The sequence below is a fragment of the Chaetodon auriga genome, chromosome 3, assembly GCF_051107435.1.
Source record: "Chaetodon auriga isolate fChaAug3 chromosome 3, fChaAug3.hap1, whole genome shotgun sequence".
NCBI lineage: Eukaryota > Metazoa > Chordata > Actinopteri > Chaetodontiformes > Chaetodontidae > Chaetodon > Chaetodon auriga.
Genome location: NC_135076.1, coordinates 27,087,236 through 27,111,597, shown reverse-complemented (window position 1 = coordinate 27,111,597; position 24,362 = coordinate 27,087,236). Strand labels below are relative to the sequence as shown.

Here is a 24,362-nt window from a genome sequence, read left to right as displayed (position 1 = left end):
ATGTCACACAGTTCATACTGATAACACCTCTTTACTTGTGTCTGCATGAATATTTACACATTGATGAATGGATTAGATCAATGGATGAGCTCCTTAGAGTCTGCTAATGTTAAGTTTCACCACAGTTAATGAGGCAGCTTAAAGGTTCCCTGAAGACTCTCAGGTTTACATTCACTGTTTTCTCGTAAAACATTTGCAAAGCTGATTTTTTTTGTTTTAAATATACATGATTTACCTTCATGTTTACAACCTGGCAGCCTCCAGGTGTCAGCATGCTTCAGATGAAGTGCTTCCTGCAGTGTCTGACCCACCCCCCCACCCCCCCTTCCCAACACACACACCTTTCCATCCATGACCTGACATTCACACACTTCATGCAGCAAGTGTGAGTTAATAACGGAGGAGGCGTTGAGTACACTCCGGCTCTTCTTCGTCGCTGCCTTTCCTGCCACATTCCTATGTTTCTTTGAACATTAGCGCCACCTGCTGTGCATTAGCAGTAGTGCATGGAACTGGCAGCAGGAGTGTGTGCGTCCTTGCACACACAAAATGCGAACAAAATGTGGACCCACATATCAAAACTTTGCCCCATGTTGATATTAGTGGTCATAAAAGTCACAGAGTACCTTTAAAGGTTTCTTGTTTTTCATGTAAATATCGCTCATAGAAGCAGAACAGAAGGAAAAATCTTTCCTCTGTGTACGTTCACGCTACCACGACCAGCATCTCACTGAGACTGAAGAGTGCCTGCATTCATTCTTTTTAGTGACTTATAAATAGAAATTTGTGGGTTGCAGATACAAAGCGAAGGGCTGCGCGGTTCAGCAGCAGTGATTTGTCTCTTAACAGATGTTTGTTGTTGAAAACAACGACTGTCTGTTAAGTTAATAAGCGGTGAGATGAAGGCTGGCTGCATTGTGTCTGTCAGTGAATGGTGTGGCTGACGGGCTGCAGCAGCGCAGACAGAGGAGGCTATTCTTCACCTTACTGCAGGACTGTGGACAGGATGGAACGTGGTGGTGTGAAACCTGCCAGACAAAGGTCACAGTGCTGCTGCAAAGGCTGCAGTGTTCACTCTGTGTCATCACTCCTCACTGAGATGTCAGCAAATTTAAGCTTTCAGGCACCGATGTGACAATCTTTCATGAGAACTAATATTTTTTTAGCCTGAATTCAGATGAATTCAGAATGTGTTTTTTGTTTTTTAATTCATTTCCACTGTTATTTTTATTTTCTTTACAAAGAATACTACTTACAATAAGAGCAAAGGGACACATGCTCAGAGGTGTGTACGCTAGCTGTCCGCTAGCTGCTCGGACTGAACCACACGGCACTCTTCCAGCCAATCAGCAACAGGTGGCGTTCGTGCTCGTGCGCAGGTCGAGGTGAAGGAGAGGGGGGAGAGAGGGGAGAGGGGGGAGAGAGGGGAGAGAGGGGAGAGAGAGCAGTAAAGGAGTGCAGAGTCTGTGAATCAGTCTGCTGTTACAGCTTCATTACTACATCATAATAATTCAGCTTTGACAGCAGACACAGTGTTCGTGCACTGCAGCAATCTAAAGTTAATATGAATAGAAGTAAATAGCTGAATGGAAATGAGGAGAAAGCGAATAAAAATATACAGAACACTCGTTTTGTCTGGATGATATGTGGATATTGAGTCGCCGGGTGTTGTTTTCACTGAATGGATCGATTGACTGTGTATCAGAAGTTGTTGTGTTGATGTTGTTTATCCCTGATTCTCTTTGTGTTTGCAGCTGTTCCGGCGTGTGGCGGCCGCTCTTCCAGGAATGGAAAGTATGCAAGAAACAAGCAAAGAAGGGAGTATCCTTTGACCCATTCACACATCATGAAAATCCCCTTTTCATGACAGGAAAACCCTGTTTTAATAACGTGTGAACATCATGTTAACAGGCTCAGAGGAAACATTTTCTCATTTTAATGTCCGTGTGATCGCATCATTCACTGCCTGCTTTTAAATTAAAGCAGTTGCAGAAGTGAACTCTGCACACGGACACCCGTTTAAATAGGTGTCAGCTACCTGTCCAATTAAGACGCTCTGTTTTCCAGCTCTGGTGCCTGACAAATGCAGGAGTGGGCGGCTGGTCGGTCAGACTGTAGGAAGGTTTGCTCATTTAAAGCGGTGACGGAGCCTCGGTGTCACCTCATATCTGCCGCTGTCAGCTGAGCATGTCACAGCTCCACCTGTGGAGGATTTGTCACAGGCTGCAGCCTTCGCTTTTTCACTCATACAACAAAATGCTAATGTTTCATTCTTCAGGAAGTCGCATTTCATACTGCAGAGTGTTTGAAGTGTCACTGAGAGCGTCGTCGATATCTTTTGGGCGTTCTTGTAAACACTCACAGTGGAGAAGTTATTTGTTTTGATTACGTTTAAGGAGTGATTGGACTCGTCGTGCTCTCTGTGGAATCATTCACAGCGCAGAGATGCACGTGTTTGTGTCTGATGTCAAAGGAGATAAACTCGACAGATTTTAGCTGCAATTTTCATCAGTGACTGAAGAGAGGCCCTCAGGCTCCGCTCACACTCCATCTTTACATCTGTGGATTCACCCGACGGCGCGGGGAACAATAAGGCAGCTTCACTTCACGCTCGCTCTTCAAACGAATATTGTAGTCTTCAGTTAAAGAGGCATTTCATGCATAATCTATCTGCTCTCCACTTTGATTGGGTGGATTGTCAGAGAAAGCGTTTTAGCTCCTTAAACCGCGTTTTGATTTGAGGCCCTTACAGTTCTGTGTTTACTGTAATCTGAGACTGTTCTGTGAAGCTCCACTTCATCCTGTTCTTCTCACTGAACTGAAAGAAGAATTCAACAACAGATCAAACTGATCATGAAAACACAAAACAGACCAACCACGATGACAGTCAGCATCACATCTAAGTCACTCTGCCCTCTAAATAAAGACCAAAAAATCAACCAAAAATATTCATGACTCAACTGAAAGTCATTCATTCAACCTTTATCTCACCTCGAGAGACCATTGAGGGGGCGTCCTCATTTACAATGGTGTCGAGATACAAAACAAAACAACAGCAGACGGTGAAAGAGTTATCTTCACGATAATGACATGCTGTCAAGAGAGTGATAGAAACATAGGAATAAAAAAGAAGAAATGAATAAAAGAGATAAATACAATCAATTAAAAGGTCGTCTGCAGGTTGTTCTGTGTATAAGATGCACTGTATCAATGGAGTGTGGAGCATCAGCCTGGTCTGTGAGCGAGTGCCGAGGTTATGTGAGTTCATGTCAGACGATAGAAAATACATTTTATTCAGTAGCATAGGATCATCTGTGTGGTTACAAACGAAAAGCCAACCCCACCCACACATCCAGAGACAGACTACAATAACCAACAGGCTGCAGCTGTTTCCGTGCACGTTAAAGCACAAGTGCAGGTCAGTCCAGCCGCCTCCACCACGTGTCACCACATCTGCATACTGATCCGTCCCCGCAGGCAGGTTTAGGATGGGCTCAGTTCTCTCCTTTAATAAAAGACGAAAATCTCTCCAGAGCAGCAGACGTGTTGCTTAAATGTTGTTCATGCTGCAATCATTAGTTCAAGTCAGAGCCAGTCTGACGCTGTGGCCCCCAGCTGCGCTTTCACAAGAGAACATCTGGGATAATAATAACATCCTCTGGAAGTAGAGCTTACACTTAAACGCTTCGTCTAAATTATGATCAGACTCAGTTATGACTGATACAAAGAGCAGCGTGCCCCTTTCACCTCCTGCAGTGTCTGTGGTCCACGTCTGCACCCTTCAGCTCACTCATGAAGGGTCTCATTTTAATGAACAGGAGAGATTATGACTCAGATTATTAGATTATGACCGCTAAGGCAGAGTGTGTTAAGACCTACAGTATCCTTTAACAAAGTGTGATCCGCAAGCTGAAACCAAGCTGAAACTGGATTTGCTAACAACATACTGAGTACATCTGTCTTCTATGGGCCTTTAACTCTTTCAGCATTGATACAGATGCAGTTTTCCCCGAATGTTTGCAACTAAAAACAATGAAAACAAAGTCTGGAGACATTCTCTGCATCTGTAAATCAATGCATTTGATACTGTCGCTGCTTCTCCTCCGACAGCACCAGTCCTTCACATCCTCCTCAGCACACAAACTAGGTGCCATCTCTATGGTAACTGGGTGAATTATGAAATTGCCTTTGATTGTCGTGTGTGCGCGTAGCGCCGCCGTCACTCCTCCAGCGTGAAGCCATCTCTCAGGGCGTCCAGATGACCGCGGCAGCATTTATCTGCTCTAACGTAAATAGAAGTCAGGCGCTGACCTTGGTGTAGTGAAGGAGTGCCTTCATTTGTCTCCCCGTGCAGCTCTGATCACAGGCCGCTGGTCGTTCAGCGGGACTCGTCCGGCCTTTGCAGACCGCTCGGCCTCAATAATAGACTCAGTCACCTCTGAACTGTGGAGATCACCCCTTTGCTTTTTATTGCCGTCTGCCATATTTCCTGGTTATAATGCATCACTCACATTCAGCCAATTACCTTTATCTCTCTCCCTGTTTTTTATCTCTTTCTTAATGAGTCATAATGGATGTGGGAGTGAGCTGTGTGTGGTGATGGATGGCAGGTGATGGCAGTTCCTCAGCAGCTCCGTGCCTCTGCTGACATTGTCACTTAATGGAGCAGCTCCTCTGTTGTTATTGCCTTGTGAATACTATCGATTCCACCGGGAGAGCGGCAGAAATGGGCTCAGTCCAGAACACATGCATGCATGTGAATATTTCCATGCATGAAGTGTAATTAAAGCAAAGTATTTGAGGACAGAAAGACAACAAACGTAGATGAAATAAAACACGTGTGACCACCAAAAAGTGCGTTTTCTCACCATGTTTTCACACATTTCTTTGAGTCCTAGATCTGAGACGTTCGGTTGAAGCATTCACAGTCTTCTCCCTTTAAATTGGGGACAGACGGGTCATGCTGATTTATGGTGGATGTGAGGGCCCACAGGGGACAGTCTGCTGCTCTCTTTCTGACAACAGCCTCATGCAGAGTCACTGGGTATTATGACCAGTGCAGGTCTGCAGAGAGGGAGTGAAGAGGGTGCTCGACCCAGATCGAGTGCTGGGGTCATCCACGTTAATAAGAGGGAGGCAGGAAGCAAAATAAATCAAGGCAGAGTCGTGCTGCTCGGAAAAAGGCTCTCGAGGAAAGGTGCCATTTTATGATTTTGGTAATAAATTGTGTTTTATGATGAAGGGGTTTAATTGTGAAGTGCTAACAGCACGTCATGCTGCTTCCATTCACAGCGTCTTCAAGGCAAAGCTTTGATGTCTTCTCAGTGAGATTGATGCCGTGGTCATCATGCTGTGCCATGACCGTCACTGTGTTGTGTTCTGGTCATCATAAGATCATGAAAATCAGCTGTAACAGAGGACAGACCCCACAAAGTACAATGATTTTCAAAGCTTCTGCGATCAGTATTTTTATTTTAGCAGTGAATTGAGTGACCTTGTAGTGATGAACCCACAGAGAATTAGCACCACATCCAGCTCTATCCATCATCTCTACAGAGCGTTTTAGCATCTTGTGGCTCATTGTTTTGACTGTTCTGCTTCAGTCTCAGATCTCACATCAGCCTCGTTTCTGGTTTTAAGCTGAATGTGTGCCACCTGTTCAGCACTAAACAGCTGAAACACAAAGTTAGCAACTAGCTGGTGAACACAGTGGAGCGTTTAGCAGCTGGAGAGACGGATATTCTCCTCAGGAGATGCTAGAGACAGCTAAAAAGAGTCAACAGGGGACCACAAACACGACTCCAAATGAATGATAATGCTGCTCTGTAACTGCCGGATGTGTAAATAAGCGACTGACGATGAGTCAGTGTTCACAGCTTGTTTCCACTGCGTACAAGTAGCCAGAAAAACTGAGCACACTGGGAGTTTAAATAAGCTCTAATTTCTAAAACTTTGTGGCAGAAATCTTTTCACAGCAGCAGCGATGATTCTGTCAGGCAGCCATGAACGCATCAGATCTGCACCACCAAGAACTCAGATATTTTATGGATGCGTAAATCCATCCCTCAGGAGTTACAGGAGACCAGAACAGACCTGAAATAAGAGGGAATATTAGACTTCTGTTCATTATTTGGCTCCAAATTTGAGCTTCTGTATCTGCAGGATGTGTAAATAGACAACTGTTTGCTAACACGCCGTATCAGTGTTGTCAGTGTTTACAGCGCAGACTGCACCTACACGTCCACACAGCTATCAGAGGACTGATGTTCAGGACTGACGCTGCTCATTTGGTTTGGTAATGTTGGCTGCCGAGACAAAGCCTCCAGATCTCAGATGGGATCCGATCCAAATGGGAACGCTGACGGATGTTTGCATTTAAAGACCGTCCTTCAAATGTCACCGTGCTGTAAGATATGAGAGCACGGGCTGCATTTAAGAGCGAAGGATGGACACGAGGAAGCCGCAGTGGGGCTGTCTCCAGGCTCACCTGCATACAATATGTAGGCCACGGTTTTTGTGGACCCCCTTCTTATACATGCATAATGTTCACCAGGACAGTGAGTGTGCTGCTGAGCTGCCACACACAGCAGCTTCATGTGGAAGCATTCACAAGCTCTCAGTCAGGAAACACTCCTTAAACCAGCAAAGGTCTGCCTCTCAGTCTCACTGCTAAACATAAAAAACGCTCCGGAGGCTCGGCTGGGAATAACAGCTTCTCTGAATTGTGAAGAGAAACTGCAGAATCATTCAGACTTACAGCAACAGCTCATTAGCACACCATTGTTCATCAGCTTTAATTGTAGCACAGCAGTGCCAGTGATTTTTGCCAGCATCCATTCTCAGTTTATTACCCAGCTAACAATAGAGGAGGGTTTCCTGTAGACTAGTCAGATTTTTAGGATGCTTATTCCCACCAACTGCTCTCCCACCATGTCCAAAAACTCATGTGATAAACTGACTGCAGATTATATTTTAGGAATATTTTAAGATGGATTTCCTCTGTAAACTATTAAGTCATGTGTTGCTGGTGTATTTTGGCTGTTGGTGCCTCGTCCAGAAATATGAAACATTCATGGGAAGTAGCAGCATCTAGTGGTAGTAAAGTGTACTACACCCCTCCATTGGAGGTAGTTTTGGTTCCCTGAACACAACATGAATGAGAATAAGAAGAAAACACTTTAGTTTCATCTGCATTTCCTGCTCATGGATCCATTCAGGTGCTTGTACCTGAAAAAGATCAACACCACATGTTTCCAGAGCTTCCTTAACGTCCTCCCCCAGTGATCGACATCAAGCTGGACAAACCGCAGGAGCCGCAGACAACCGAGGGCGGCTGTTCCTGTTAATACTCAGCACCGTCCCGGAAAGACGTCATTTACACCACATGCTTGTTATGTTGCTTCCTATTGGTTAACCTGCAGTTGACTTTGCACGTCGAGAATCTGGCCTCCTCACCTGACTCCTGGTCATCGGTTGGAACTAGCAATATGTGAATTTGGTTTAAAGTAGTGTAGCCTACTTTGTTAATGAAACTGCCAAAAAGTCTTTCAACTTGCAAAAAAAAAAAAAAAGAAAAGAAAAAAAGATGTGAAAAATATCCCCGAGTTGCATACGTGGATGCAGTTTTTTTTTAAGTAGAAAGGAAGTTTCCCCGGTTTCTTTTTTGTATATTTTTGTATATTCAGGGAAATCTCTCTGGAAAGGTTGTTTTTTTAAAAGATGCGACGACTAAAGCTCGAAGTTTGAGAGCTCGATGAGAACAGGTGGCTTTAGACGGACTGTTATGGATCCCGCTCGTCTTACAGGCAAAGATTGAAACCACACAGAAGTCCCACCTGAGCTGTCAGGTGCGCTAAACCACCTGACGCTAACCGAGCCTGAACCGGCGGCGGCCTGTGAGCCCTGCGGGATCCATCGCTTCACCTTCTAGACGCTGCAGGACAAACTGAACAGAAACATCTCGAGGATCTAATGCATGCCTAGTTTTTCAGCATAGGTTCTGTCTACCAGTGTACACAAGTTTGAGTATGTAAATGGTAACGTTGCACCCGTGACGTAATGCACTCCCATCATGACTAGCCCGAGTCTTTTTGTTTCTGGAAACCGTTGAACTGGATTTGTATACTTGACTTCAGAGTATCTTTTCGTCGTGCGTGTGTGTAAATGTGTGCTTTCTGTATAGGCAACGTTAGAGCTGCTCCGTTATTTAGAGGGCCACCGCCACGTCATTCGTGCCACATGACGGCACCGTTTAGGCCACCGTGTGTTCGCAGTACGTCGTAGACTTCGACCGCTCGCGGCGGCGTCACAGCCGCCGTTGCATCGTGTGATCTCTCGTAGTTGTGATTATGGTAGTTTGCACGTGCGCTGTAAGTGAGCAGTGGAGAATCAGAGGACACGAAGTTCCCCGCGTGGTCATCTGCACACTTTGACGCAGGTTCTGTGACCCACGCAGACCTTCAGCGTCGTGAATCGGTGCATCGTTTCGTTCCGGACTGAAGACTCATTTGCACACGTAGACATTTCAGGTTGCCATGAAGCTCGAGCTTCATTGTAAATGTACAGTCACTTAATTCAAGAGCTGTCTGATCGTCGTAGGAAGTGTCACATGATGTCCCCACTGAGATGAGCTTTTCTTCGTTGCTCTGTTTAAACTGACTACTGACGTTGGCATTATGCAATGTTGCTTACATTTGTTGGTTTTTCTTGTTTTTAGAGCCAGGTATCATAACGTGCTGCTGGTGGAGAACACTACTTTGATTTGACTCGTCTTTGAAGTGAAACCTTACTGCACTTTTTAAGAACATGTTTTAGAGTTAGAGTGACAATGTAAGTCCTAGAAACATGGTTCGAGAAAATAATAATCTTTATCTGCAGAACATTTGGAGTACTGTGTCTTAGAGTAGAGTCCAACATCCATGAATCGTTCACACGTGTCCAGGACAGGGAGCACTGTTTTTAACCCAACGTAATGAGCCAAATAATAATAATACTAAGAGACAGAGTTGGATGGATGATCACAGGAGATCTAGACTGGAACGCGCTCTGCTGTGGGTTTGGGGAAGACAAAGACAGGTTGCAATTCAAGCTAAAATCCCTCAAAATGAGAGAAAATGTAAAAATGGATCAACCCTCTGTGTCGCTGCCTATTTATTGTTTGAAACAGGAATGTACTGCTCTCATTACCGACCACACCGCCTTGTAAGGAGAGCACTTTTTGAGAATGACTCAATGGGTATTTATTTTTAAATGAGGGCAGATGAGTAATCAGTTACTGTCGATGTCCCTTTGTATTTATTCCCTTTCCATTCAGTCCATCTTTGTCTCCTTAAGGCCCATTTTAACATTCCCTGGAAATGGACCAAGTAATGCAACAAATGTCTTTGCATGTCGGGGGTCTGCATTTGAGGATGGAGACCACGGGGAGCTGTCGCAGCTCTGTGCAGCAGACCCCGGCAGTCCAGAGCTGGCTCTCCATTCACACTGTACAGAGATCTAGCATGTCTCTCCAAATGATTAATAAAGATGTCTTATTACCAAAGTCGTGCAGAGTTCTTCTTTTCTGTTTCCTGAACGTTTCTCTCACGCTGTGATGGATTCACCTTTCACACACCTGCTGTTTCACACCGCTGCTCTCTTTTACTTCACTGTTGTTTTTGGTTGACTTGGTTCAAAAGACACAGACTCAAGAGCAGCCAGTAAACACACGACTGTAGACTATGAAGCTGGAGTAATGTCCACATTCTGTCATCGTGCAGGTCAGTGCTCGTAGCCCAGGAGGCACAGCTGCAGTTTGCATGTTGATATATATTCACCACTTATTGCCTGGAGTGCATTTCCTGTCATTGTAACCTGCAGACTCAGTGGATATATGTCTGCTAATGGGTTGGAACGATCAGCTGAAAATATAGATTAATTTTTGAAACAGTAATAATAATCCAAATAATTACTGGAATCAATTAACAAATGGGTCAAATGTTATTTAAATGAAGGATAAACTGATTTAATAGTTGGCTAAAAGGATAAACAGTTGAAATAATGGAAGGCTGAGACGTCCAGTTTGTTCTGCTCCAGGTGACGGCAGCAGGAACACAAACCTGACCGAACCAACCTAAACATCGACACTTCAATCTTATATTAAAAATATAATAATAAAGACTTTTCATGGTGTTTCTGAGCACTTCACAGTCACTGGCTCGTGGGTGGTGTTCATGAAGGGACATTAGAGATCATCTGACAGGAATGTGGCGCTCCAGCCGACAGAAACTGGTGTAGTTACCAGTAATGAAGCATTAACTCTGTCAATGTTCATGTTGTGGCCTGCAGGGTTTCTATTTTGACCCGACAACACACATCCTCAGTTTCTATTGATGACTGAGGCAATACCTGTGACTGGAGTCACCTGCTGTATTAACCAGGGCGGGGCTAATGCTGCAAGAGGCCCCGGGGAGAAAATGAGCCATTGGCCCCTGTTCAGTATAAGTTAATATCAACTGAAATATTAAAGTCTTATATCTCTGCCCCTGGGCCCCCCTACGAGAGAGGACCTCAAAACTCAGGTAGAGAGTCAGGCAGCATGAATCTTTAAAAAAAAGATCAGACACCTTCTGTGTTTTCCAAATTAAAAGTCAGATTCTTAAGCAATAAAACACACTGCTGCTTAATTCAGTACAATGAGGGATTTTACTGCCACGCTGTTGTTTGCTCTGTTCTGAGCATTAGCTTATCGTGGCTAATGCTAGCTGACGTTAGCTAACATCAGAGATTGCAGTCGGCTTCCCGACTTTGTAACTTTTCTCTGTTCCTGTTCGTTTGTTTTCAGCAGTTCACTCTGCATTCGCCACATGTTGCAAAAGTTACAGTCTCTTACCAACAAACTGTGCTTTAGCGGTGAATATTAGCTAACACATTTGTAATTAATCGAGTTGCTACATCACTGCACCCGTCAGTGTGTGGGACCTTTGGGCATTACCTTCTTTACTCAGCCCCTAATCCAGCTTTGCTTTTGGCACTAACTTCTGTCCCGTCATAGTTTCCTAATCTGCCGTATTGCAAAAATACACGAGTACTGAAGGTATTTCTGTTTACTTACAACTAACACTGAGTGGGACACGTGTACTCATGAAGGAATGTAGTGTTGCTCGCTGCAGTGTGGAAACTGTGTTGCACCATGTTTTTTATTGCTTCCCACCAGAATTCATCCAGTAAAGTCTGTTTAGATCTGAAAACCTCCTCATTAGACAGTCTGACCAGACAGACTGAGTACTCCAGTACTGTACTTAAGTACAATTTTTAGGTATTTTGTGTATTTCTCTTTTGTGCAGCACTGCATTTCAGAGGAAAACACTGCATTTTTACTCAACTGCTTTAATCTGATAGCTACAAATTGTCTGTGCAGATCAATACTAGATATACAAAACATATGACAGTTACAGGGTCAACAGAGTACTTTTACTTGTAATATATTTCTCTGATAATACTTTTCTACTTTTATTCAGGTAAGCTTTAGACTGCAGGACTATTATTTATGATTGAGTATTTTCTACCTTTACTGAAGTAAATGATGTAAACACTAGCTCCAGCACTGCCAACCTGCACTGGGAGTTGTTTCCTGTTCTCTTCCACCCTGATCCCAGTGATCAACACCACCAGGGCCGCACTGGGAGCCAGTAACTGCCTTGCGAAACTGAACCTGGTCCTCTGCCACTTTCACAATCCCGCTCTGTTTGTTTGTTCTCTGCAGGGTTTCTGCCTTCCTGCTGGAGTCCAGGCTGCAGCTGTGACAGCCAGCTCCGCTCATGCCAGTTCATTTAGAACTTGGATGCAGCTCTACGCCTGTCTGGCATCGTGGAGGAGATGATGTCAGTCGCTGTGATGATACTTAACCGTGGGAACGCAGAAATGGTACTGAAAGGCGCATTTACACAACATCCATCAAAATATGACCCAGTGTGTCTCACGGCCGCACAGCTGACGCAGCCTGTTACAACTAGCTGGCTACCAAACCAGTGTGACAACTAACAGATTTCTGGCTTGATCCAGCGCGTCTCCAAACAGGCACATCACAGTGACCTTAATGTGACTGAGACGCCAAACACTATAATATGCAGCGGCGAGCTTGAGCTGAGATCTGTATGTTTCTGAACTAATATGTGCACATACGGTGACACAAAAGAGTAAAATAATGATCCAGTATTCTAATATCTCTAACTTACTCGCCAGATGCTCACTGAATGAGTTTATAATCCGCTTTCATGGTTGAATGAGTCTTTTGTGGCATGTTTTTGTTGAGCCCACAAAAAGTAATATTCACATTATGCTGCTCAGAAATCCACCGGCTTCACTTTTTTCAGTCACTTAAATACTTAATGTGTCACATAAATGATGTAGACAGTGAAGAAGAAGAGTGCCATGTCTTTGCCTTGAGCTCAGGAGTCTTTATTCATCTCCCACAGTGAGAGATCAGCATTAATTAGTCAATAAAAACAGACGGATAAATTCTTTAAAAAATAGTTTAATTAAATACTTTGTCAACTAGCTATCATAAATAAAAACAGGAGGTCACACTGAATGTTCAGCAGCGGCTCTGCAAAAGGGAACATCCTCAGGAGACCATCTGTTACGAGGGGGTCTCCGGGTGTGAGTCCCACTGGGACAGCTGAACCAAATCCCACAGCACCAGCTGGGAGAGTTAAGCCTAGAATAAATAATGGGGAGACAGGGCACCTTAGCCTGAGGACAGAACAATGTCCTGACAGGAGCACAAATGAATTTTCAGTCCTAACGGCCTCAACGTTCCCTCCACTAACTGGTTCTTCTAGTGGCGTCTAGCACGTCCTGAGCGGAGCGTCTCTCTTTAAACCGTCTCCTCAGTTGAAAGCCTGCGCCAGGATTTCATCTCCCTTCAACAAAAGACAAACAGAAAAAAGCGTTAGTCCACATTTTCACTAAACGTCTCCCCCCCCTGTTGCAGCCACAGAGTCAGAACTTACACATTACTGCCGGGCACGATCCTCTCCTGGTGCTGCTTCGTCAAGCTGAACCTCCTGAAGAACGCAGGCAGTTTGAGCTTCGTTCTGCCGGACCTGGAGGAAACACTGAGGGAAGGTCCTTCAGTCAGACAGGGTTTTACTCCAACAACAAACTGCGGCACTGCAGAGCCGAGGCGCTAATGAGAGGCTCTGTGGACAGATGCGCTGATTAGCACCGACGTGTGAACGGGAAGGTATGGCTGGAATTTTTTGGATCCGGGCTCCAATTCTTCAAATTCAACACTGGTTTTAAAGAGATTCTCTATTCGGTTGAACATCTTCAGTCCCGACCTTACAACAGCAGCATCATACATTAAACTGAAAATCATGGAAAGAGGGGTCAAAGGTCACAAAGTTTTCTGCTTGTAGATGAAGAATCTTTTGTAAATTGTCCATAAACAGGAAGGAAACTGAACCTACAACTGCAGCAAACCAGCAGAAGTTTTTCCTTGTAAAATGTCCACAGATGTGTGTGAAACCCACCATTCTGCTTGTTCTTTAGCCTCCATCCTCTCCTCCTCAGCTTCTTGTTTCAGCCCACCCTCCTCCTCATCTCCTTCGGCCCCCTCATCATCCTCCTCCTCCTCCTCCTCCGGTATCTGCTCCCACAGCTTGCTGTTGACCCACAGAGCCTCCTGCAGGCTGAGGCCGCGTCCTATGCAGGTCACCCGGCGACACAGCGGGCAGCCCACGGTGAGCAGCCCGCTCCTGGCCTGCGACATGGTCTCCAGGCATGGGTCGCAGAAGGTGTGCCTGCAGTGGAGCACCCGGGGGATCCTGTCTGTCCTCGAGTAGGGCGAGAGGCAGACGCTGCACTCGCCGTCCTCGCACAGAACCATCATCAAACTGCACAGATGAACCACAGAATGGAACCAGTTGACCTGGTTGAGTTGATCTGGATCCTGTAAGTCCCGGTGAAAACCACTCCTCTATCAAGCAACTGATGAGCGCTTGTTGACGGCTGCTGCAGGTCCCCGTTTGTTTCTGTCTGTTAAATAAAAAGTGGTTTTGCGGATGGTTACTACATGTGCTGCTGGATAACAAATACAAGCCCCATCACTGCAGTAATATATGAAAAATCAAGATTGAACTGAAAATACATTAACATTAATTAACTTACGTCTTGTAAATTTCACAGATATCTCTCAGGTGACACTTTTGTTATTTTGGCACAATCAGATGTTTATTTTGAGTACAGTCAAGACTGTGCTGACAGGAAAGAACGTAGAATAACACTAAAATTGATAAGCATAACACAAACCATTAGCCGCTATTAAACATTACATTTGAAGAAACAAATTTTATGATAATAATAATAATAACGTATGTGTGCAAAGCGTACTTACAGTATACTTGAAGCCCCTGTAATAATGTTATTCCCAGAGTATTGTCCCTTTGGAGTGCACAGTACAGACACACTGCAGTGAATGGAGGCAGCTCGTCTGCCGCCTGTTAGGAGTGTCTGGTGTGTTTGTGGGGGCGGAACAGAAACGGCTCTCCCTCTTCTCACGGCCCAAACCGTGACAATGCAACAGCTGGGGAAGCAGAGCGGTGGGGACGCTCTTTGTCCAGTGTGTGACGGAGGGCAGGTGGAGGAGCGGGTGTGGGAGGTTGAGGATGAGAGGGGGTACAGGCAAATAATGATAACGATTTTTAAAGTGAACTTTATTATTATAAATTCAGATGAATTAAAATGAACTGAAAAGTGGCCGAACAGATTTTTTTTGGTAAGAAAAGAGTGGGCTCGTCCGGGATTTGAACCCGGGACCTCTCGCACCCAAAGCGAGAATCATACCCCTAGACCAACGAGCCACACTCATGCTAACGAGCTGTTGAGTTTTAGTATCTAACTATCCTAAAATTTCAGTATATTTTACAGCCGTGACGCATTATTACACTTACACTTGTATTATCCATTACACTTTGGATATATCCTAAGGTCTGTGCCACTCAAATCCCCACACAACTATACATTACGTCTTAGGATAGCACACGTTTTCAGAGGTTGTTGCAACCTGCCAGCTAACGTTAGCGACGAGTCTGTGAAGATCTTTTGAAAGGCACCTCAAGCACGACAAATTGCATTTGGAGAGCACGTAAAAGTACTTAGCGATAAGGTAAAGCTAGGATGGAATTAACTGTAAAACAACAAAATCCAGCGTTTTAATTCAGTCATGAAACAACACGTGGCGAGGGGGATTCTTACACAGATGTTTGCATCCTGCCTTACCGCTAAGGTTGTGTGAAATGTTAGCCGGTTGCAGCTTGTCGTTAGCGCACAATGTTAGCTATCATTATCTATTTATACAATTGCGGAAGTCACCATCGTTCAAAAAGGAGGGCTCGTCCGGGATTTGAACCCGGGACCTCTCGCACCCGAAGCGAGAATCATACCCCTAGACCAACGAGCCACGTGTCCGTGTCAGCCGATACAATCCAACTTAATGAATTCACTGCATGGCCTGACTGGATTGTACAGATGTGTAAGTGTTCTCTTGTGATTATTATTTTTTACATATCATTCCCCTAATTATTACCATTCCCGTGCCCAACCCCAGACTATCGAAATTAAAATTGTGGAAACATGTCTCATTACAGTGTACGAAATGTAAAAAGGCTGTACTGCAGCATCTTGTACCTTTGAACGCCATATGCTTCGAGTTATATTTTAATTTTGTTGTATTCCAACATAAACTCTACCTAGACGTACATCGAGCGTACCTGGAGGTAGAGCATCACCTGACCCGTCACTCAGGACGTACAGCGTGCTGAGGTCACAGGTTGGAGGAGGAGTTACCGCCTTACGTCATGAAGTCCATACAAGTTCATGCAGTTGTGAGTTGTGTCGTGTAGTTCAGTTAACGATGTAAACAGAAGTAGCTGGACGCGCTGAATTAGCTAACGTTGGCTACTAACGACTGCTAGCCATGTTGGAAACTTTAATGTCGGTTTAGTTCACTCAGGTTTAATCCAAACTAAATTGACATAACCTCAGTTATTTCATTTCAACTCACTCAGATGAACCGTTGCTAAATTGTTAGTTCGGAGCGTCACTGCTGCCACAGCGGTTGCTAGGTTTGTTAGCTTAGCATGTAGCTAACTTGAGGCAAGTTAAAAGTGTCCGCAGAACCAGTACGTTCAAAGTTATTTACAGGACTTGATCAACCGGCAGTATGGCTTTCAACAGGATGGAGGCTTCTCTGGAATCTCTGCGGAATCCTGATTTAAGGTAACTGTGGCTAAAGCTAGTTACTACCGAGCTAACTAACTTCATATCAGACGCAACCAGTATGGTGAGGTCTTGCAGAGATGGCAGCCTCTTGGTTATGTGGCATGTTTTGATATTTGTGTTCCAGCTCTGTCCTGTCATCATGTGAGCCGGAGCTTCAGGAGCTGATGAGGCAGATTGACATCATGATCAGTCACCAGAGGAGGGAGTGGGAGGCTGAGATACAGGCCATGGAGATCAGACTGAAAAGTGGGGAAGAGGAGCTGCTGACTTCCAGGAGTCACATTGAACGGAGAGACCTGGAGGTGCAGCCGCAGAGCCTTCCTCAAGTTTTATCTATCAAGAATATAACCAGAGCATTTCATCTATTTGGTAACAAATAGAGTGATGGAAATACATTTGCGATCACTCCCCTTTAATCTCATGTTGGAGTATATTTTTTGTTCTGTCACACTATTGTGACTGTTTGACCACATCCTCTTCATGGAATTGTCACTAAACGGTGTTATTCTGATGTTTTACCCACATTCCTGATTGTAGATCGCATTGCTCCGCAAGCAGCTGGAAGAAGCGCAGCCTGGTCGACAGGAGTTGGTCACCAAGTACGAGCAACAGCTGCAGAAAGTCCAAGAAGAGGTCGGTGTCAGTCACATAATAAAAATAATCAGTCTTTCAGTTTATTGATCAGTAGATTGAAGTATGCATGTTTTTAACCTAACCCAGGGTCAGTAAACAAACCACTGCAAAGGCAACTTTACAGCTAGTCATTTTCTAGCATTGCAGACTGAGCAACCTTAGATTTTACCCATCTTACTGAACATAAGATGACATTGATAACTGAAGCTTAATACCCGAGAATTCAGCAATTTTGTCCTTAAATGACTTTGACAGAACAATTTTCAAGGCCTGTGATTGAAACTTGAGTTTGAGAATCCCTCCTTTTCCCCTGCAGTTAGATAAACTAAAGAGAAGTTATCACAAGCTTCAGCGCAAACAGCTCAAGCAGACCAGTGGAGGAGCAAACGTTAAAGAGAGAGTCTGTTCAGAGGTGACGCCACTCAATGAGAAGATTGAGGTACAGCATCAGTCGTCCAGTTCCTCACATTATGACCTCTTCACTCACTGGTTTCCCTTTACTCCCATCTGCTGGTTATGTTGAGTATGAACATCTTTGTCTGTCCCTGCAGGAGTATCAGCAGCTCTCTGCAGAGTGGGAGCAGCAGCGCATCCAGCACCAAAAACAACTGACAGCACTGGAGTCCCAAAATAAGAGCCTGACTGATGAGCTCACACACATGAAGGTAAAAGCAGACTGATAACACGATCATGTCATGGCAGCATCGCAGTCGGACAGTTTGATGCTGAGGCAAAGTGAAGGCAAGTTATTTTTCTCACAGGTTTTCTGTGGTTTGTTCTCCAGGCCCAGTGGGAGTCGCAGACGGAGAGGGAGCACAGGGAGTGCTGCTCGGAGGTGCAGCGTCTGAGTGCACAGCTGGAGGAGGCTCAGGGCAGCCTGCACTCACAGGAGCTTGACCTGGAACGCCTCCGACCCCTCGAGATGTGGCTGGGACAGTACCAGAGAGAGCAGCAGGTTGCACCACACTAACCTCTATGAAAGCTTCTATACAAATAACTTTGATTGATTGATGGAGGATCTGGTGTTAAGCAGCAGATTTGTGCTGCATCGAAGGAGCTTAAAATGTAATTTCAGCAGCTGAGGATGGTCTGCTGTTCCACAGGTCCTCGCAGAGGAACGGCAGGAGCTCCACGCCACACTGGACTCCCAGGATACATTTGTGCGAAGAGCCAGTCTGGAACGCCAAAGACTTCGTAATGAAGCTGCCAGACTCAACCAAGTGCTGCACGCCAAAGATCAAGTCATTCGGTGGGTTTATTCCACCTGTAAAAAATTTGTTTTCAGCTATCATGTCAGGCTGCAGTACAGCAACAATACACAAGAGGGCGCTCTACACTCATCGTGGAAGTAGGATGTGGTATATACGAGTGGCTGCGGTACATGAGTTCAGAGCTTGTGTTCTGTATGAAAACAGTTTTCATAGAGGACAATAAAGCACAGTGACGGTGTGTTTGTGCTCAGCTCTCTGGAGGACTGTCTGGCTGCTCAGGGCTGTGCTGGTGTGGAAACCCTCAGACAAGATCTGGAGAAGACCACGACCAGGCTTCACTGTGCCCAAGCATGTGAGGCTCATCTCAAGGCTGAACTGGCGTGTCTGAAAGAGAGGTGACTGCTGCCTCTTCGACGCTCGCAGTGTCACTGTTTTGGACTTATGAGCTTGTCTTGTCTTAAATTTGTGATGTGATGTTTTTATGATTTGCTCAGGCTGGAGAGGCTGAGCCGGCACAGAGCTGACCAATCAAAGATGGAGGAGCTGAGAGGCAGCAAAGCCGAATCTGATTCCTCTGTTGCTGAAATGAAAAAGGTCAGAAAACCTCTCGCTGCTTTTGTTGCAGGAGCTTTTCAGTTTTTGACTTTGACCGTCACTTCTGTGGATTGGTTCTACAGCTCAGAGAGGAGCTCCAGAGGGCCAAGCAGACTCACAGCGGCGAGGTGGAGGGAATGAGGAGGGAGGTGTCGAAGCTGACCGCCGAGCTGCACCAACGCGACCTCGCCATCGCCGCGCTGAACGGCTCCTCGTCCGGCGTCAAGCAGCAGCTCCGCGGTGAGGTGGAGCGAGCTGAACAGAGGACAGCTGAGCTCAAAGTAAGCACAGAAACAGGAAGAACCCAGAGAAGTTGTTCATAGACGTTAGATATTTAACTGAGCCTGTGCTCCTCTCAAACTGTCCAATCATTTTCAGCGTTCTCTGACTTCTTGATTTCACTTATTGTACTGCAGTAGCCGTGAATGAGAGCTGAAAAGGAATGGAGGCTGTTTTTTTAGCTGCATTAGCGCCATGTCTCCAGGCAGGGCTTCGACAGGGAACATGTTAAACAATATACCTGCAAAACACCAGCAGTTACTTAGTTAGAATTGTCATTGTGAGCATGTTAGCATGCTAACGTTAGCATGGAATAAAGTCACATTCATAGACTGATCTGACATGAGAAGAATCTCCTCGTCTAATTAAAACTGGTTAACTGACTTTCAGGGTTTATGAGACAGATGTTGTTTGTGCATAACAAATATTAATTAAGTGATAAATTTACCAGAGAACATTTAATAAAGAGAACAAGACATGCATTTAATCTGTCTCTGCATGTTTAACCTTCTGCTGCTGCTGCTGCCTGTTCGTTAATGTGACAGCATTCAGTTCAGACTTGTGTTAGAGGAGTTGCATAAATGTTCCTCAGTCCGGCCGAATAACGTTGTCATTGTCACTGTTACGTAAAAGTGATTTGTTTACAGTTTACACATGTTCCTGTGAAAAGCTTCATTATTGTCTTGGTGCTAACTCCTTTTCGTTAAGGCTTGAGGAAAAACGGCGTCGTGCTTCTGCTCAGGGCTTCAGTAAAAGAAGTCACATTTTTCTTCTCCTCTGATTTTCTCAGATGACTCGGGCCCAGCTGGAGACTCTTCAAACCGAGAACCAGCATCTGAAGGTTCTGCTGCAGCGTCTGGAGCCTCAGTCGCCGAAGGTTTGTGTGCTTTGACGTGGTTGTTCTGTGCTCATTATGCAGCTTTGCAGACCACAGCAGACAGGATTCTTTTCTTAATTTGGCCTCAGCGCTTGTTTTTAAATCTGACTCATCTCTCTGCTTTCTGCTCCCTGAACCACTTTGCTCTCCTCAGAAGGCCGATTCCTCGCTTGCATCCCTGAGGGAGAGTTACGTGTCATCTCTGAGCAGCCTGGAACAAGAGAATCGGCGGCTGAGGCAGGAGCTTGCTGAGGTGAACGCCCGCTGTGAGATCTCCAGCCGAATCTGTGGAGACAGATATGAACGAGTTCTGCTCAGTCACGCCACGACGGACCAACCACAGCCTGCTCAGGACAGGTACCCTGCATCCACAGACGCACAGGAACACACTAAAGATCACAACTCTTATGCATCTTCTTGCTCTGTCTGCAGCAGTGAAGACACCAGACCTCACAATCACGAGGAGGAGGCGCAGGCAACAAGAGCTAAGCTGCAGGAGAACGGCGCTCGCTCTGAAGGGGAGATCCAGAGGCTCTTCAAACAGCTGCACACCCTGTCCCGTTCCTCCAGAGAGCCCTGCTGTAACCAGGCCCAAGACAGCAGGTCTCCTTCATCAGCATCCTCCTCCTCCTCCTCCAGCAGCACAACACTCACCAGGAGAAACTCGGTGCCAACCCGAACCGTGAACGACTCTGCTGCTGAGGGACGGCGCTCCAGCTCTGAAGACCCTCTGAGTTTAGTGTCCAGAGGAAGAATCGTACCCTCTCCAGCGGTGAGCTCGTCGCTCATGAGTCCACAGCTGTGATAAAGATCCCGCTCTGCTGGGCTCCTTCTTACAGGTGTGTTTGTTGTCTTTCCCTCAGGAGCCTGTGTCAGTATCACCTGCAGACAGGATGGTGTCTCGTTTCCTGGAGGAAGAGAACTCGCGGTCCTCGGAGCTGCTCCAGAGACTGGACACCCACATCCAGGTTATGAAAGAGAACAACGTCAAGACGGTTTCCAAGTACCTGCCAAGCGGCTCAGCGCTCGAGTCTGGCCAGACGTCAGTGCAGACTGGTTAGTGGTTGAGTGAGATGGATCAAAAATGAAAAAGTGCCTTGAGCTTTTGTGCCAAATCGACGTTCTTGTACTTTATTGGATCAGACGCGGTGGAGAGTGACATTTGTGGGGCGCGAGGTGTGTGCCTCACTTCACACATCTTTTCATATGTTTTCACAATTTGCACTTTTAAGTTCAGCTTCGCTCGTTTCATCGCACTGAGCTCTGAACACGCTCAGTGCTGTCAGGCCGCGGTGTTTGAAGCCCACTCCGTCCCCACAGCGAGGACCCGTCTGTACGAGGTTCCACGTGTGCCGTCGTGTTCGTCGTCTGTAGCTGATTAGCTCAGAATGTTGTGATTTTTTTTTTTCCTTTTCTGTTGATCGTGTATTCATTTTATCTGCAAGGCGGCAGGCTGTGTTTTCAGTGGAGATACATTTTTGTCCCGTCACATCAAGCTTATCTCACAGACCTGACAAAGGCGGACTGATTAAACGCTCTGCTTCAGCTCACGGCATTTGAACGCACCGCAAAGTCTGCAGCTGACATACTCTGCACGTTCTGTTCCTCCAGAAGAGGCTCAGTGGTCTGTATTTGATCCAGAAACACAAACAAACTGGACCATTTTATCATTTTACACCACTGAGGATCTGTTTGAAGCGGTGTCGTCAGAGGCTGGAGATTATACTGATCATCTGAATGTTGCTCTGTAAAGTTTTGCTTTGCACTGACATTGTTAGCTTTATGGCTGCCTCGAATGAATATTATCAGAACACAGTCAAAAATGATATTTACAGTTTCATGGAGCCCAAAGTGACACCATCAGATGTGGAGTCTCAGGGTGCTTTCACACCCATCGAACAGCAGGATTTAAAATGTGACCGTGGTAGCTGTCAGTCGAACTCTGTAACAGACCAAACAGGAGGAGGTGGTCTTTGTCCAGCTCCAAATGAACTCTGATCCAACTTCTAGCCGTACTCTGCAAGTTGTTAGCAGTTGCTCGGCTAGTCAGGGAGCGAGTCGAGGTCAGATCTGGAGGAGTGCAACACGTCCAGCGGGCCTCCATCAGGACCTTCACCTGTGTTTACACTGCTGCTCTTCGTTCTCAGGTGGTTTCACTGCTGCAGTTTGGATTTTTCTGTAAACAAACCATTTAAGGCAACATTAGCACTTACACACCTGTTTGTCCTGCACAGGTTTTATTGTCAGAGCCTGATGGAAACGTGTCTCAGTTGTGTTTTTAACAGGCCGAAATCACCTCAGAAATTGTGGCCTGTTCGTGGTGTTTTCTGCCCTGCAGTCACAAAACTGACTTTTGTTCGCTGACTTGAGGTGCTTGTTGGAGTTCTGACATTACATGGAGATCCTTTGCACTTTTCCTCAAAGGACGCTGCAGATTCCAAGCTGCCTCAAATGCCTCGTCAATGCGAGCTTTGCGTTGAGGTCCGGAGAAAAGAATGCCGCTGCGAGCCAAAGAGGTGTCCATCCCTGCATGTCCGTCATAATGGAGAAACACCACATATGTACATCTGTCCAGACATCCCAGACAGAAGGGAGGGAGGGAAGGCAGCTTAAACTGTAGCTCCGCTCGCCCCCACCCAGCTCCACCACCACCCACACACCCACCCTGCAGAGGCCCTCCGGCTAGTCAAGTGCAGGAATGCGTGCACCATGCCAATGCTGTCATGAACCTTCCCCTGCGGCCTGCTTTGTCCTCATCATTAGAAAGCGGATGGAATGTTAATATCAACCATGTGGGGCGCTCAACCTCAGAAACGCTGAAAGGCCAGAGGGGAATAGTTATATGCTGCTGCTTCCTGATGAAGGACACGCTGATAGAATGGAAATAAAGTGGAAAAATCTCAAGAAATCTGTGTGTGTGTGTGTGTGTGTGTTTTGTTCTTGCTGTTCCAACAACACAGAAGTTGTGCTCAGGAGTCCCTCGAGTCCGCTGACTTCTCACTGTGGTATTTGGTAGCCTGTGTTAGCGGCACTGTAAGCCCCAACAAACAGCGCCGAGGAATTTGGCAAGGCAGGCATTCCTCTGGCTCTCTCTGGAGGGAGGTGAAAAGGTTTTTATATGTGGAGATTCTTTGAAGGGGCCTAGTAACAGGGACGAGGAATGAGGCGCATTCAAGTCCAGGGAGAGTTTGGGCTGCCTTGTTTACGTAATGATTCACAGGAAGAATTCGCTTTAGGCAACAACATGATTGAGTAAATGCTGAATTGATTAGTTTAATGAATTGAATTGCCCACATCAGGCCCTGAGCCCCATCAGGACAAACGTTAGTGTGCAGTGAGGAGGATGATGCAAAGAGGAGGACAGCTTCCCTCTGAAGGAATTCTCTCCGTTATTTATCGCCTTCATTTCTGGGGATTTTCATTTTTTGCTTCCAGTGATTACATTACTCTTTAAAAGGGGCATTCCAGCAATTAAGCATTGCCCTGCCATGACCCCGCTAACTCGCATGACATGTAATATTAATGAATGGAACGGGCAAAATTGAGGCTGCAGTGGCCAAAGTACTCTTAAACACTGAATCCTACATTTCCCATAACTCACCTGTGTCTTCAGAAAGCGTCTTCCAGAGCTGTGTAAGACGTGTTTTCACAGGCTGAATAGTCCTCTGTGTGACAGATAAACTGTGATTCATGTGTGAAATTGATGGTGCGCCTTTAATGGGCACATTGGAGTTATCGAAAGTGACGACATAAACAGAAAGTCACGTTGAGTTAACATAAAACCTGCTGTGTTTGGGCAGCCACAAAGTACCAAATCTTGAGAAGCCTCGACAATTCTTCAGCTCGAAAATTAACAGTTTGACTTCATACATAACATAAAAGTCCACTTACTTGTTCTCTCTTTTCTGAAGCTTTCAGCCTCACTTGTCAACTTGTGGACTTCCTCAGCAGATAGTTTGATCAGAGGCATTTCATGAACTTACAACTCTGATTCCAACTCAATGAAGAACAGCACAAAGACAATATATTCTCTGTAATTCTCTCCTCCGTGAGGCCGTTCCATTGGCAGCGTTGCCTCTCCTGCTCTGCCGCACACAGGCAGCAGAGGGCGCTGTGTGGAGGCGCTGTCATCACGCTGTGATCAGCAGCCATGAATCTGCCAGGTCAGATACTCAATCAAGCAGTAATTCATGGGCTCGTGTCTGTGTTTGCTGCCTGAAAGATACTTTCCCTGCTGCAGTCATGGAGCAGGAATGCCTCTGCCCTCCAACACCGAACCGAATGTCACAAAGCAGACACCTCAGAGGATCCGCGAAGCCAGACCAACAGGCAAGTGAGCAGGCTTGGCAGTTAGTGAGGACTTAAGGGGAGAACTGGTTCACACTATCAACCCATCTAGCAGGAGGGAGATATCTGAGGTATTTGTTTGAGGAATTTCCCTTATCTGTGAGATCACAGCTTGTCATGGGAATAAAGAATGAAGACAGACTGTTGGTGAAGAGGCC

General features: G+C 45.8%; 3 protein-coding genes and 2 non-coding genes across 7 annotated transcripts in view; 2 read left to right on the top strand and 3 right to left on the bottom strand.

Annotated features, from left to right (window-relative positions):
* The window catches only part of rab6ba (RAB6B, member RAS oncogene family a), a 47,825-nt gene extending 38,281 nt beyond the window's left edge, over window positions 1-9,544 (top strand). For both annotated transcript variants that reach the window (XM_076726635.1, XM_076726636.1), the window contains exons 7-8: window positions 1,755-1,821; window positions 7,282-9,544. In XM_076726635.1, coding sequence (XP_076582750.1) covers window positions 1,755-1,821; window positions 7,282-7,346 — 132 coding nt within the window. In that variant the 3' untranslated portion in view covers window positions 7,347-9,544. The remainder of the gene's footprint in view (window positions 1-1,754; window positions 1,822-7,281) is intronic.
* Window positions 9,545-12,501: 2,957 nt separating this feature from the next.
* On the bottom strand, window positions 12,502-14,444 carry LOC143318680 (uncharacterized). Its single transcript, XM_076727137.1, has 4 exons — window positions 14,378-14,444; window positions 13,515-14,019; window positions 12,993-13,097; window positions 12,502-12,902 (listed from the first exon to the last, which is right to left on the bottom strand). Exons 2-4 carry the CDS (start codon window positions 13,871-13,873, stop codon window positions 12,857-12,859), a joined length of 510 nt encoding a protein of 169 aa, XP_076583252.1. The 5' UTR covers window positions 13,874-14,019; window positions 14,378-14,444; the 3' UTR covers window positions 12,502-12,856.
* Window positions 14,445-14,771: 327 nt separating this feature from the next.
* trnap-ugg (transfer RNA proline (anticodon UGG)) lies at window positions 14,772-14,843 on the bottom strand. The gene has a single exon. It is a non-coding gene; the product is annotated as a tRNA-Pro (tRNA).
* A 527-nt stretch (window positions 14,844-15,370) lies between these two features.
* trnap-cgg (transfer RNA proline (anticodon CGG)) lies at window positions 15,371-15,442 on the bottom strand. The gene has a single exon. It is a non-coding gene; the product is annotated as a tRNA-Pro (tRNA).
* A 436-nt stretch (window positions 15,443-15,878) lies between these two features.
* On the top strand, window positions 15,879-22,759 carry cep63 (centrosomal protein 63). Of its 2 annotated transcripts, none has more exons than XM_076721872.1 (14): window positions 15,879-16,260; window positions 16,388-16,565; window positions 16,801-16,896; window positions 17,213-17,335; window positions 17,448-17,561; window positions 17,681-17,851; window positions 18,000-18,145; window positions 18,359-18,502; window positions 18,602-18,701; window positions 18,785-18,982; window positions 19,771-19,857; window positions 20,012-20,214; window positions 20,293-20,629; window positions 20,721-22,759. In XM_076721872.1, exons 1-14 carry the CDS (start codon window positions 16,205-16,207, stop codon window positions 20,916-20,918), a joined length of 2,151 nt encoding a protein of 716 aa, XP_076577987.1. In that variant the 5' UTR covers window positions 15,879-16,204; the 3' UTR covers window positions 20,919-22,759. The 2 variants fall into 2 exon arrangements, with proteins under 2 accessions (XP_076577987.1, XP_076577980.1); XM_076721865.1 differs by having other exon boundaries at window positions 16,127-16,260; window positions 20,290-20,629.
* The last annotated feature ends 1,603 nt before the right edge of the window (window positions 22,760-24,362 follow it).